General features: G+C 35.9%; 1 protein-coding gene and 1 long non-coding RNA gene across 2 annotated transcripts in view; both read left to right on the top strand.

Moving 5' to 3' along the window:
- The window catches only part of LOC309961523, a 443,244-nt gene that overhangs the window by 136,231 nt on the left and 293,006 nt on the right, over positions 1–14,007 (top strand). The gene's annotated exons all lie outside the window — the stretch shown is intronic.
- The window catches only part of PDCL2 (phosducin like 2), a gene marked incomplete at its 3' end in the record, with an annotated part of 32,040 nt that continues 20,484 nt past the window's right edge, over positions 2,452–14,007 (top strand). Inside the window, exons 1-2 of the mRNA XM_082838977.1 lie at positions 2,452–2,566; positions 3,154–3,244. Coding sequence (XP_082695103.1) covers positions 2,536–2,566; positions 3,154–3,244 — 122 coding nt within the window. The 5' untranslated portion in view covers positions 2,452–2,535. The remainder of the gene's footprint in view (positions 2,567–3,153; positions 3,245–14,007) is intronic.

The raw sequence follows: 14,007 nt of genomic DNA, 5'->3' as shown, positions 1-14,007 counted from the left end.
CTGAATAATAATAAAAATACAGCATACCAAAACTTGTAGGATGCAGCTAAATAATTTGTTAAAGGAATATTTGTAGCTTTAAGTGGTTATAATTAGAAAAGAACTCCAATAAAGATGTTAAAAATTTTTTTAATTAAAAAAAAGACTCTAAAAATTCTGTGTGTGCTTGAAAAGAAAAAAAAAGGTTTATAGTTTGATCTAAGCTTCCACCTTAAAGTAGAAAAAAATATGAGCAAAACACAATAGAGAGGCTTCTCTTTTTAAATATTTGTATTATCTGTCAGGAGTTCCCCTTTTTCATTTTTAATACTGGTGATGTCTTCTCACTTCTTTTCTTTATCAGTCTTGGCAAGTGTTTATTTTATTAGTCTTCTTCTAAGACCCAATTTTTGGCCTTGTTAACCCACTCTATTATATATTCAATTCTTATTTCATTAATTTCTGTTTTCATCTTTATTATTTCCTTCCTTCTACCTTTGGTTTATTTTGATGTTCTTCCCCAGCTTTTTAGGTTGGATGCTTATATATTGATTTGTAAGCCTTTTCCATTTTCTAATATGTTAAATTCAGGGTGTAAAATTCCTTTCATGAACTGCTCTCATTGCAACCCACATATTTTTGATACGTGGCTTTATGATCATTCAATTCCTAATGCTTTTAAATTTCCATTGTGATTTCTTCTTTGACCCTTTGGTCATTTAGAATTTTTTTTGAATTCCAAATATATGATGATCTCCTAGTTATCATTTTCTTATTGATTTCTGTCTTTGGTCACTATGCTCGAATCTGTGCACCTTTATTCAATTTCTCAGCCTCTTGGCCTCTTTCAGAATTGGTAGTTGATTGAAGGGGAACGGACCCAAACATAGAGCTTCTTTCTCTGGGTCTGCTTCTCATCCAGGATTTTCTTACCATAATTCTCTTCACTGCTTTGTTGATTCTTCAGTGCCTTCAAATTAATTCTCATCTATTTTGTCCAGTTTTACTAGCTGTTCTCAGTAAGAGGCTTGATCCAAATTATCTAGTCTGCCATTACCAAGTGCAGAACTCCTGCTGATGGTGACTTAATTGTTTTAAGACATATAGAAAGAATGGAGATCAGAAGATTTTGTGGATAGAGAGACCAGTAAAAGACCAGTGTGAATAAAAAACCAAAACTTTGCCCAAAGAATAGGGTGAAGAGGAGAAATAAGATGATGCTTGTATTAGTTATCCATTGTTGCATAATAAATCACCACAAACTTGGTGACTTAAAATAACATATTTATTATCTCAGAGTTTTTATGGGTCAGGGATCCAGGCATTGCTTAGCTGGGTCATCTGCTTCAGAGTCTCCAACAAGGTTGCAATTAAAGTGTCAGCTAGAGCTGGGGTTGAATCTGAAGGTACAACAGAGTACATCTGAAGGATCCCCTTCTAAGTTTATTTACATGGTAGTTGGCAGAATTCAGTTCTTTTGGAGCTATTTGACTGAGGATCTCAGCGTCTAGCTGATTGTTGACTACATTTTCCTTGTCACATAGTTCTCTCCATGGGGGACCTCACAGTATGGCAGCTTGCTTTATCAAAGCCAGCAAGTGTGAGAGAATGCTGGCAAGATGGAAATTACGATCTTATGGAATGAAATCAAAGAAATTATATTCCTTTACCTTTGCCATATTCTACTGATTAGAAGCATGCCATGGTTCCCACCCATAATCAAGGAGAGGGGATTATGCAGGATGTGAATACCCGGAGGTGGAGCTCATTCAAGGCTATCCTTTACTTTGTTTGCAGCAGTACTTACTCATGTATATAATTAAGTTCTCCTTTTCTCTGAAAACCTCAGAGAAAAGGGACAGCAGACTAGAAAGACAATATAGTTGATATATGACAGACAATTTCAGGAAGAGCAGTAAATAAAACATCAAAGCCTAAGTAACATGGAAAACAAGATTAAGTTTCAAAGAAAGAAATTATGGTTAGACAAAAATTGAACTATGAAACGATTCCTAACCTCTTCTAAGATTTAACTTGGGAGTAAGGATTCCATGAGGCTATATAGCTGAAGAGAAGCAAGTCCACCTTGAGGTCTTCAATGCTTATGTAGAAAAAGAAAACAGTATTTTGCATGATGTGAATTGGTTTTGCCTATTATAGTCTTCAGAGAATTTAACGTGACTTACAAGTTTCTTCATTAACATTTGATATATGTTTTTCAGATTTATTTTTTATTAAACATCTCAGTGTAACTTTGAGGGTAGAGGATGTATTCTTTTTATCAAAGTATGTAGTTGCATTACGGAAATGGGAAATGGGAAAAAAGTAGGCCATTTTGTTCTATTCTTTGAAACTAATTTTCTAGTTTACCTGTAGAGTTCATGAACAATTACATGGTTGGAAATCGATTTTACAAATCTTAAAATGCACAACTGTGCTAATAGATTTTTTATTGTTTTTATATAGGATCCAAATGAAGATACAGAATGGAATGACATTTTAAGAGATTTTGGCATTCTTCCTCCAAAAGAAGAGCCAAAAGATGAAATTGAAGAAATGGTTTTACGTTTACAGAAAGAAGCAATGGGTATAGTTGTGCATTTGGTGGGCTGGGTGAAGGGAAAAATACAGTTATGACAGTGATCATGTATTTCATGAATTTAGAGGGAGAGAGGACATTAGAAATAATTTAAATTCCACCCATACTTTTGAAATTAGGATGTTGACACCTAAAATTTCTAATTCATGTGTTGAAAGTTACATGCTAGTTAATATCAGAGCTGAAATGCCCTGGTATCTAATCTAGTGAGCTTTTTTTTCCTCTATCATATTTCTCTACCTTGTGATTACTTTCTGTTTTGATCATTCTATATAAAATGTATTATTTGTTAAAATTTCCAGGTACTTGAGGAAGTCTAAATTTATGAGGTCTAACTGATTTTCACATCTGCTTTTAAATGCAGCCTGGTAGTTCTGTGAACTCTGAAGGAATACTAGCACTGTAAACAAACCTGAAGCAGTCAGCCACAATATAGTTTATATGCTGGAGAAACTGCAACATTAAAGATATTCTTGATCTCCATTTATCTAATATATTGTTTTTTCTAGACATGTGACTCTAAAGTAAAATTGGCTCTTAAATAACTCAGTTATCTACAACTTATTTTGTTTTAGTTAAACCATACGAAAAGATGACTCTTGCACAGTTGAAGGAAGCTGAAGATGAATTTGATGATGAAGATATGAGAGCTATTGAAATATATAGGTACGGTGGTTCATTTGGATAATTTATGAGTTTTTGAATGAAGTACTGTAAGAATGAAACTAAGGAAAAAGTCCTTTTTTGTCTACAGACTATATTTTACAAAGAACAAAACTAACTTTTAACATTTTAAAATTAACTCACCTTATATAAGATGGATTTTTTTTCTTGACCTTTTTTGCCTTTGCTTAAATAAAAAACTATTCAGTAATATACAGTAGAACTTCATCAAGTTACATGTGAATAAAGTGGAAAATATCAATAGAAGGCCAATAAAAAGAGGGTCGTGGTTTTCCTTCTAGCCTGACGTTTGTCAAGGGTTTCTGTCATTTAATGAATAATTAATTACCAGTCATAAACAAATTCTTTCAGAAATTAGAACAGGTGCCTAGGTTTCCCAACTTATCCTGATACAAAAACTTGACAAAGAAATTGCAAAAACAGAATGCTATAGAAAAATATCTCCTATAAATATAGGTATGAAAAATTTTGACAAAATATTAGCAAATTAAGTCCAGCAATTTAAAAGAAGAAGAATACATTCCAATCAAGTGGGATTGGTCCCAGGAATACAAGGTTGTTTTCACACGAAAAAAAATCAGTGAATTGTGTTAGAAGCAGCAATACTCTGGTAGCAATGAACACACCTAGAATTCAGCTCTTGATTCACAATACTATTCTCCAATAAAAGGAACGAGGGATTCTTTTTTTTTAAGATCTTTTTTGCAGTATAATTGCTTTATAATGGTGTGTTCCTTTCTGCTTTATAACAAAGTGAATCAGCTATACATATACATATATCCCTGTATCCCCTCCCTCTTGCATCTCCCTCCCACCCTCCCTATCCCACCCCTCTAGGTGGTCACAAAGCACCGAGCTGATCTCCCTGTGCTATGCTGCTGCTTCCCACTAGCTATCTATTTTACATTTGGTAGTATATATAAGTCCATGCCACTCTCTCACTTTGTCCCAGCTTACCCTTCCCCCTCCCTGTGTCCTCAAGTTCATTCTCTACGTCTGTGTCTTTATTCCTGTCCTGCCCCTAGGTTCTTCAGAACCATTTTTATTTTTTAGATTTCATATATATGTGTTAGCATATGGTATTTGTTTTTCTCTTTATGACTTACTTCACTTTCTATAACAGACTCTATGTCCATCCACCTTAACTACAAATAACTCAATTTCATTTCTTTTTATGGCCGAGTAATATTCCATTGTATATATGTGCCATATCTTCTTTATCCATTCATCTGTCAGTGGACACTTAGGTTGCTTCCATATCCTGGCTATTGTAAATAGTGCTGCAATGAACATTGTGATACATGACTCTTTTTGAATTATGGTTTTCTCAGGGTATATGCCCAATAGTGGGATTGCTGGGTCGTATGGTAGTTTTTAGTTTTCTAAGGAACCTTAATTTCTTGAAAAGGAACCTTAGTTCCTTTAGTTCTGTTTTTAGTTTTCTAAGGAACCTCCATACTGTTCTCCATAGTGGCTGTATCCATTTACATTCCCACCAGCAGTGCAAGAGGGTTCCCTTTTCTCCACACCCTCTCCAGCATTTATTGTTTGTAGATTTTCTGATGATGGCCATTCTGACTGGTGTGAGGTGATACCTCATTGTAGTTTTTATTTGCATTTCTCTAATGATTAGTGATGTTGAGCATCCTTTCATGTGTTTGTTGGCAATCTGTATATCTTCTTTGGAGAAATGTCTATATAGGTCTTCTGCCATTTTTGGATTAGATTGTTTTTTTGATATTCAGCTGCATGAGCTGCTTGTAAATTTTGGAGATTAATCCTTTGACAGTTGCTTCATTTGCAAATATTTTCTCCCATTCTGAGGGTTGTCTTTTTATCTTGTTTATGGTTTCCTTTGCTGTGCAAAAGCTTTGAAGTTTCATTAGGTCCCATTTGTTTAGTTTTGTTTTTATTTCCATTTCTCTAGGAGGTGGGTCAAAAAGGATCTTGCTGTGATTTATGTCATAGAGTGTTCTGTCTATGTTTTCCTTTAAGAGTTTGATAGTGTCTGGCCTTACATTTAGGTCTTTAATCCATTTTGAGTTTATTTTTGTGTATGGTGTTAGGGAATGTTCTAATTTCATTCTTTTACATGTAGCTCTCCAGCTTTCCCAGCACCACTTATTGAAGAGACTGTCTTTTCTCCATTGTATATTCTTGCCTCCTTTATCACAGATAAGGTGACCATATGTGCGTGCGTTTATTTCTGGGCTTTCTATCCTGTTCCATTGATCTATATTTGTTTTTGTGCCAGTACCATACTGTCTCGATTACTGTAGCTTTGTAGTATAGTCTGAAGTCTGGGAGCCTGATTCCTCCAGCTCCGTCTTTCTTTCTCAAGATTGCTTGGCTATTCGGGGTCTTTTGTGTTTCCATACAAACTGTAAAATTTTTTGTTCTAGTTTTGTGAAAAATGCCATTGGTAGTTTGATAGGGATTGCATTGAATCTGTAGATTGCTTTGGGTAGTAGAGTCATTTTCACAATGTTGATTCTTCCAATCCAAGAACATGGTATATCTCTCCATCTGTTTGTATCATCTTTAATTTCTTTCATCAGTGTCTTATAGTTTTCTGCATACAGGTCTTTTGTCTCCTTAGCCTAGCTATTTTATTCTTTTTGTTGCAATGGTAAATGGGAGTGTTTCCTTAACTTCTCTTTCAGATTTTTCATCATTAGTATAGAGGAATACAAGAGATTTCTGTGCAATCGTTTTGTATGCTACTACTTTACCAAATTCATTGATTAGCTCTAGTAGTTTTCTGGTAGCATCTTTAGAATTCTCTATGTATAGTATCATGTCATCTGCAAACAGTGACAGCTTTACTTCTTCTCTGATATGGATTCCTTTTATTTCTTTTTCTTCTCTGATTGCTGTGGCTAAAACTTCCAAAACTATGTTGAATAATAGTGGTGAGAGTGGACAGCCGTATCCTGTTCCTGATCTTAGTGGAAAAGGTTTCAGTTTTCACCATTGAGAATGATGTTGGCTGTGGGTTTGTCATATATGGCCTTTATTATGTTGAGGTAAGTTTTTCCTCTATGCCTACTTTCTGGAGGGTTTTTATCATAAATGGGTATTGAATTTTGACAAAAGCTTTTCTGCATCTCTTGAGATGATCATATGGTTTTTCTCCTTCAGTTTGTTATTATGTTTGTCACATTGATTGATTTGCATGTATTCAAAAATCCTTGCATTCCTGGGTAAACCCCACTTTATCATGGTGTATGATCCTTTTAATGTGCTGTTGGATTCTGTTTGCTAGTATTTTGTTGAAGATTTTTGCATCTATGTTCATCAGTGATATTGGTCTGTAGTTTTCTTTCTTTGTGACATCTTTGTCTGGTTTTGGTATCAGGGTGATGGTGGCCTCGTAGAATGAGTTTGGGAGTGTTCCTCCCCCTGCTGTATTTTGGAAGAGTTTGAGAATGTTTGGTGTTAGCTCGTCTCTAAATGTTTGATAGAATTCACCTGTGAAGCCATCTGGTCCTGGGCTTTTGTTTATTGGAAGATTTTTAATCACAGTCTCAATTTCAGTTCTTGTGATTGGTCTGTTCATATTTTCTATTTCTTCCTGGTTCAGTCTTGGAAGGTTATGCTTTTCTAAGTATTTGTGCATTTCTTCCAGGTTTCCATTTTATTTGCATATTGTTGCTTGTAGTAATCTCTCATGGTCCTTTGTATTTCTGCAGTGTAAGTTGTTACTTCTCCTTTTTCATTTCTAATTCTATTGATTTGAGTCTTCTCCCTTTTTTCTTGATGAGTCTAGCTAATGGTTTATCAATTTTGTTTATCTTCTCAAAGAACCAGCTTTTAGTTTTATTGATCTTTGCTATTGTTTCCTTCATTTCTTTTTCATTTATTTCTGATCTGATATTTATGATTTCTTTCCTTCTGCTAACTTTGGGGTTTTTTTGTTTTTCTTTCTCTAATTGCTCTAGGTGTAAGGTTAAGTTGTTTATTTGAGATGTTTCTTGTTTCTTGAGGTAGGATTGTATTGCTATAAACTTCCCTCTTAGAACTGCTTTTGCAGCATCCCATAGCTTTTGGTTCATCATGTTTTCATTGTCATTTGTTTGTAGGTATTTTTTGATTTCTTCAGTGATCTCTTGGTTATTAAGTAGTGTATTGTTTAGCTTCCATGTGTTTGTATTTTTTACAGATTTTTTCCTGTAATTGATATCTAGTCTCATAGAGTTGTGGTCAGAAAAGATACTTGATATGATTTCAATTTTCTTAAATTTACCAAGGCTTGATTTGTGACCCAAGATATGATCTGTCCTGGAGAATGTTCCACGAGCACTTGAGAAGAATGTGTATTTTGTTTTTTTGGATGGAATGTCCTATAAATATCAATTAAGTCCATCTTGTTTAATGTATCATTTAAAGCTTGTGTTTCCTTATTTATTTTCATTTTGGGTGATCTGTCCACTGGTGAAAGTGGGGTGTTAAAGTCCCCTACTATGATTGAGTTACTGTTGCTTTCCCCTTTTTATGGCTGTTAGCATTTGCCTTATGTGTTGAGGTTCTCCTATGTTGGGTGCATAAACATTTACAATTGTTATATCTTCTTCTTGGATTGATCCCTTGAACCATCATGTAGTGTCCTTCTTTGTCTCTTGTAATAGTCTTTATGTTAAAGTCTATTTTGTCTGATACAAGAATTGCTACTGCAGCTTTCTTTTGATTTCCATTTGTGTGGAATATCTTTTTCCATCCCCTCACTTTCAGTCTGTATGTGTCCCTAGCACTGAAGTGGGTCTGTTGTAGACAGCATATATACAGGTCTTATTTTTGTTTCCATTCAGTGAGCCTGTGTCTTTTGGTTGGAGCATTTAATCCATTCACGTTTAAGGTAATTATCGATATGTATGTTCCTATTCCCATTTTCTTAATTGTTTTGGGTTCGTCATTGTAGGTCTTTTCCTTCTCTTGTGTTTCATGCCTATAGAAGTTCCTTTAGAATTTGTTGTAAAGCTGGTTTGGTGATGCTGAATTCTCGTAGCTTTTGCTTATCTGTAAAGGTTTTAATTTCTCCATCAAATCTGCATGAGAACCTTTCTGGGTAGCATAATCTTGGTTGTAGGTTTTTCCCTTTCATCAATTTAAATATGTCCTGCGACTCCCTTCTGGCTTGCAGAGTTTCTGCTGAAAGATCAGCTGTTAACCTTTTGGGGATTCCCTTGTATGTTATTTGTTGTTTTTCCCTTGCTGCTTTTAATATTTTTCTTTGTATTTAAATTTTGATAGCTTGATTAATATGTGTCTTGGCGTGTTTCTCCTTGGATTTATCCTGTATGGGACTCTCTGTGCTTCCTGGAGTTGATTAACTATTTCCGTTCCCATATTAGGGAAGTTTTCAACTATAATCTCTTCAAATATTTTCTCAGTCCCTTTCTTTTTCTCTTTTTCTTTGGGACCCCTATAATTCAAATGTTGATGCATTTAATGTTGTCCCAGAGGTCTCTGAGACTGTCCTCAGGTCTTTTCATTCTTTTTTCTTTATTATGCTCTGTGGTAGTTTTTTCCACTATTTTATCTTCCAGGTTACTTATCCATTCTTCTGCCTCACTTATTCTGCTATTGATTCCTTCTAGAGAATTTTTAATTTCATTTATTGTGTTATTCATCATTGTTTGTTTGCTTTTTAGTTCTTCTACATCCTGTTAAACATTTCATGTAATTTCTCCATTCTGTTTCCAAGATTTTGGATCATCTTTACTGTCATTACTCTGAATTCTTTTTCAGGTAGACTGCCTATTTCCTCTTCATTTGTTTGGTCTGGTGGGTTTTTAACCTTGCTCCTTCATCTGCTGTGTGTTTTCCTGTCTTCCCATTTAGCTTAACTTACTGTGTTTGGGGTCTCCTTTTCGCAGGCTGCAGGTTCATAGTTCCCGTTGTTTTTGGTATCTACCCCCAGTGGCTAAGGTTGGTTCAGTGGGTTGTGTAGACTTCCTGGTGGAGGGGACTAGTGCTTGTGTTCTGGTGGATGAGGCTGGCTTTTGTGTTTCTGGTGGGCAGGACCATGTCCGGTGTTGTGTTTGGGGTGTCTGTGACCTTATCATGATTTTAGGCAGCCTCTCTGCTAATGGATGGGGTTGTCTTTCTGTCTTGCTAGTTGTTTGGCATAACATGTCCAGCACTGTAACTTGCTGGTCGTTGAGTGAAGCTGGGTCTTAACGTTGAGATGGAGATCTCTGGGAGAGCTTTTGCCATTTGATATTATGTGGAGCCAGGAGGTCTCTGGTGGACCAATGTCCTGAACTTGGCTGTCTCACCTCAGAGGCACAGGCCTGACACTCTGCCAGAGCACCAAGACCCTGTCAGCCACGTGGCCAGGTATGTGGGGAGTTTCTTGCCTTTTGGGAAGTCTGAGATCTTCTGCCAGCTTTCCGTAGGTGTTCTGTAGAAGTTGTTCCACATGTAGATGTATTTCTGATGTATTTTTGAGGAGGAAGGTGATCTCCACGTCTTACTCCTCCACCATCTTGAAGGTCTCCTCCGGAACCAGTGATTCTTAAAGTATTGCTTTATTCAACAGTGTGAGTTGAGAAAGAACAGTATGAGTCTGGGGCACTTTGTAGTATCAGAAAGTTAAGGCAGTGCTAAAAACTTTTTTCAAGGCACAGGAGCCACACTAAAAGATCTCAGATTGGCCAGAGTTGGAACAACTTGAACAACAAAATTAATTACTATAATATTGAATTATAAAATAAGTAATAAAATAATTTTCCTTGAGTCCTTATCCTATAGTGACATAGATAAGTAAATGAATACATGAACAAATTCAGAGGAAGTAACAGTTCTTCCTCACTGAAGAATTCCAATTAATAAGTGTAGAGAGACTGAGGAAAATAGAAAGATCATCATTAAAACACCACAGTAATAATCCTCCATGGGCAAGATCTGCTGATAGATGCTAAAATGAGTGGGTGAATGTTTAAATAGAAACCCAAATTTGAGGGATTTTCCAAAAATGACTGGCCAAGTGGACAGCAGGAAAGATGAAGTAGAAAGCTCCAAGAATCCATATGTCCACCTAGGTAGCAGTTGTACTGGCAGAAACAGTCTGAAATTATGGCTTTGGAACTCTGGAGTCTATATGAACACTTGTAGCTTACAGCATAAAGCTTGGCTGGTAAATTTCAGTTAGTATTGGTTGATTTCAGTTCTCGGTGTAGTAACAGCTATCCATCCCTCACCCCCCAGCCCCATGGCAGGCAGCTGTTTCAACAGCATCCTGTGTTTCTTGCTGGATCCAGGTTAGGCAATAAGGACTTTGTCCTCAAATATCAGGATTCTGTGATCTGATTGCAGATTGCTGCTCTGAATGCAGAGGTACAGACTCAGAGACTGGCATTCATTGTGTCAACCCTCACTGGCTCAAGTGGCTTCCAGGAGATTTTAAGGAGCCACTTCTGGTTTCTTTTTTTTTAACATTCAAAAACAACCATATATATGGGGGAATGTAGAAAGCCTTGGGAAAGTTGAAGGCTCAGAAAAGACCTGAGAAGACCTTATGCTTTCACCTGAGGCTGATCCTGGCACAGACACACCCAATGTAAAAAAACAGAAACAAAAACATGGGTTGTAAGAAGAATCTGATTTCTAGAGTTACCAATTGAATGAAATATTCAGTTTTCAATAACAACAAAAAAATCAGGTGTAAAAAGAAACAGGAAAGTATGGCCCAGACAAAGGAACAAACTAAATCAATACAAAATATACCTGAGGTAGCCAAAGTGTCAGACTTACTAGACAAAGACTTTAAGACAACTTAGTTAAAGATGCTCAAAGAGCTAAAGGAAGACATGGACAAAGACAGGAAAACATAATATGAACAAAATGAGAATAACAATAAAGAGATTGGAATTATAAAAAGGAACCAAAAAGACATTCTGAAACTAAAAAGTACAGTAATTGAATTGAAATATACACTAATGGGCTTCAAAAGCAGATATGAACCAGCAGAAGATAGAGAAAATTTGAAGATAGGACAATTGAAAGTATTGAGTCTGAGAATAAAGAAGAGAAAACAGAGCCTAACTGGCCTTGTGGTACACTACTAGGTGAACTAGCATATTTAGTATGGGAGTCACAGCAGAGGAAAAGAGAAAGAAAGGGGCACAAATCATATTTGTAGAAATAATGGCTGAAAACTCCCCAAATTTGACAAAAGGCATAAATCTACAAATCCAGGGTGCTCAATGGACTCCAAGAAGGATAAACTCAGAGACCCACACAAAGACACATCCCTTAAAAAGACTATCAGCCAATTTCTCCTCAGAAATCTTAGAGGCTGCAACAGAAAAAAAAAAAAAAACACCTGTCAGTCAAGAATTCCATATTTGGCAAAACTATGCTACAAGGATGAAGGAGAAATTGAGACATTCCTAGATAAAATCTAAGTGAGTTTGTTACTACAGCAAGTCCCCTACTTATGAACGAGTTCCATTCTGAGAGCACATTCATAAGTCTAATTTGTTCATAAGTCCAACAAAGGCAGCCTAGGTACCCAAATAATACAATTGGCTATATAGTACTGTACTGTAATAGGTTTATAAACCTTTCACACAAAACATAAAAAACAAACACAAAAAATAAAGAAAACATTTTTAATCTTAACCTTGGAAAGTACAGTAGTATAGTACAACAGCTGGCACTTCTTAGCAGTACCAGCTACATCACTGCTGCTTTTTCGCTTGTTTCTGGACATCCTGGGCTTGAAATAAAGATACTGTACTACTGTACTGTATACAGTACTGTACAGTAAAGTACCAAAAGTACAACCACTTGTAGAGGATGCATGCCTGTGACAATGTACACAAAACACATGAACTAACTTACGTGATTGGACATGCAAATGCACGTTCGCATCTTTTAAAGTTTGCAACTTGAAGGTTCGTATGTCAGGGACTTACTGTACTAGAATTCCCCTAAAAATTAGCTAAAGGAGTCTGTCAGCCTGAAATTAAAGGGCACTAGACAGTAACTCAAAACCATACGAAGAATAAATATCATAGGTAAAGGTAACTGTATAGGTAAATATAAAAGCCAATATTACTGTATTTTTGGGTTTTAACTCCCTTTTTTCTATATGATTTAAAAGGCAAGTTTATAAAACAATAATTATAAATCAGTGTTAATGGACACAGTATATAACAATGTAGTCTGTAACAATAATGAGATAAAGAGGGAGGGATGAAGATGTATAAGAGCAGAGTGTTTGTATGCTATTGAAGCTAAGTTGGCATTATTCACAGTAGGTTATTGTAAGATATTAATTTTAATCCTTAAGGTAATCACAAAGAAATAACTAAAAGCATACAGAAAAGGAAAGAGGAAATCAAAATGGTATACCACAATACAAAAATACAAAAAGAAGCAATGATGGAAGAATTGAAGAACAAAAAGCATGTAAGATATAGAAATACAGAAAATAGCTAAATGGCAGAAGTAAGTCCTTCCTTTTCAGTAATTACTTTGTTGTGTCAGTCCCAGCCTATCAGTAGTGATGCTATTGGCTAGGAATGCCTGAGGCACTCACCTCCTGTATTACTCATAGCTGTGATTGGACCGGTTCCTGTGGTTTGTATTATGACTGTAGGATGCACTTCAGCAAGAAACTTTGAGAGAACTTCGAGGAACAAGATTTATTCCTCAGAAATCCTGAAGAACACACAGCATGCCTGAGGGCCACTCAGCCAGGTCTGGTGGAGGGGTGGGAGTGGGACCTGGGTCTGTGCCTTTATTAGAGTCCATTGATGGGGTATCTAGGTTTCACGGGTTGACTCTTTATTGGCTAATGTAGAGCATAAGAGCTGGAATTAGAGCACAGGAAGGGAGAAGAGGGGTCACTCAAGTGGTCAGTTATCTAGGTTACCCAGGGCTCTCTGAAAGAAAGACTTTCATGGGTGGGAGCAGCCTAATTCCTTATCTGGTTGTTTTGCTAGTAGCTGTGTCATACAGTTGGCAGTATGGTTTTCAAGATGGATGTCTTTTGAAATAGGTGCCTCAGTAATCAAAAGCTTAATGTCAGGCACTTACATTACATACTTTAAATGAATATGGATTTTAAATTAATCCAAGTAGTCTAAAATTAAAGGCATAATGAATAAAAAGAAACACATCCAGATCCTGGAAACTAAGCAATCTTGAGAAAGAACAATGTTGGAAGACCAATACTTCCTGATTTCAAAACTTACTACAAAGCAACAGTAATCAAAACAGTGTTATAGTGACAGAAGGATAGACATACAGACCAGAGGAATAGAATAGAGAGACCAGAAGGAAACTCTCTCATAAATAGTCAAATGATTTTTCAACACGGTGTCAAGAACATTCAATGGGGAAAGGAAAATCTTTTCAACCAAGGGTGCTAGGAAAACTGGATATCCACATGCATAAGAATAAAGTAGGACTCCTACCTCATATCATATATAAAGATTAACTCAAAATGGATCAAAAACCCAAATGTAAGAACTAAAACTATAAAACTGTTCAAACAAAACACAGGGGAAAATGTCCATGGCATTGGATTTGGAAATGATTTCTCAGATGACACCAAAAATAACAAAAGGCAACAAAAAGGAAAAAATAGATAAATTTGACTTCATCAAAATTTAAAATATTTGTGCATCAAAGGACACTATCAAGAAAGTGAAAAGACAACCCACAGAATGGGAGAAAATATTTGCAAATTAGATATATGATAAGGAATTACTAACAAGAATATATAAAGAACT

Source organism: Leucopleurus acutus, assembly GCF_964270905.1.
Source record: "Leucopleurus acutus genome assembly, chromosome: 4".
Lineage (NCBI taxonomy): Eukaryota > Metazoa > Chordata > Mammalia > Artiodactyla > Delphinidae > Leucopleurus > Leucopleurus acutus.
This window is presented reverse-complemented; position numbering and strand designations above follow the sequence as displayed.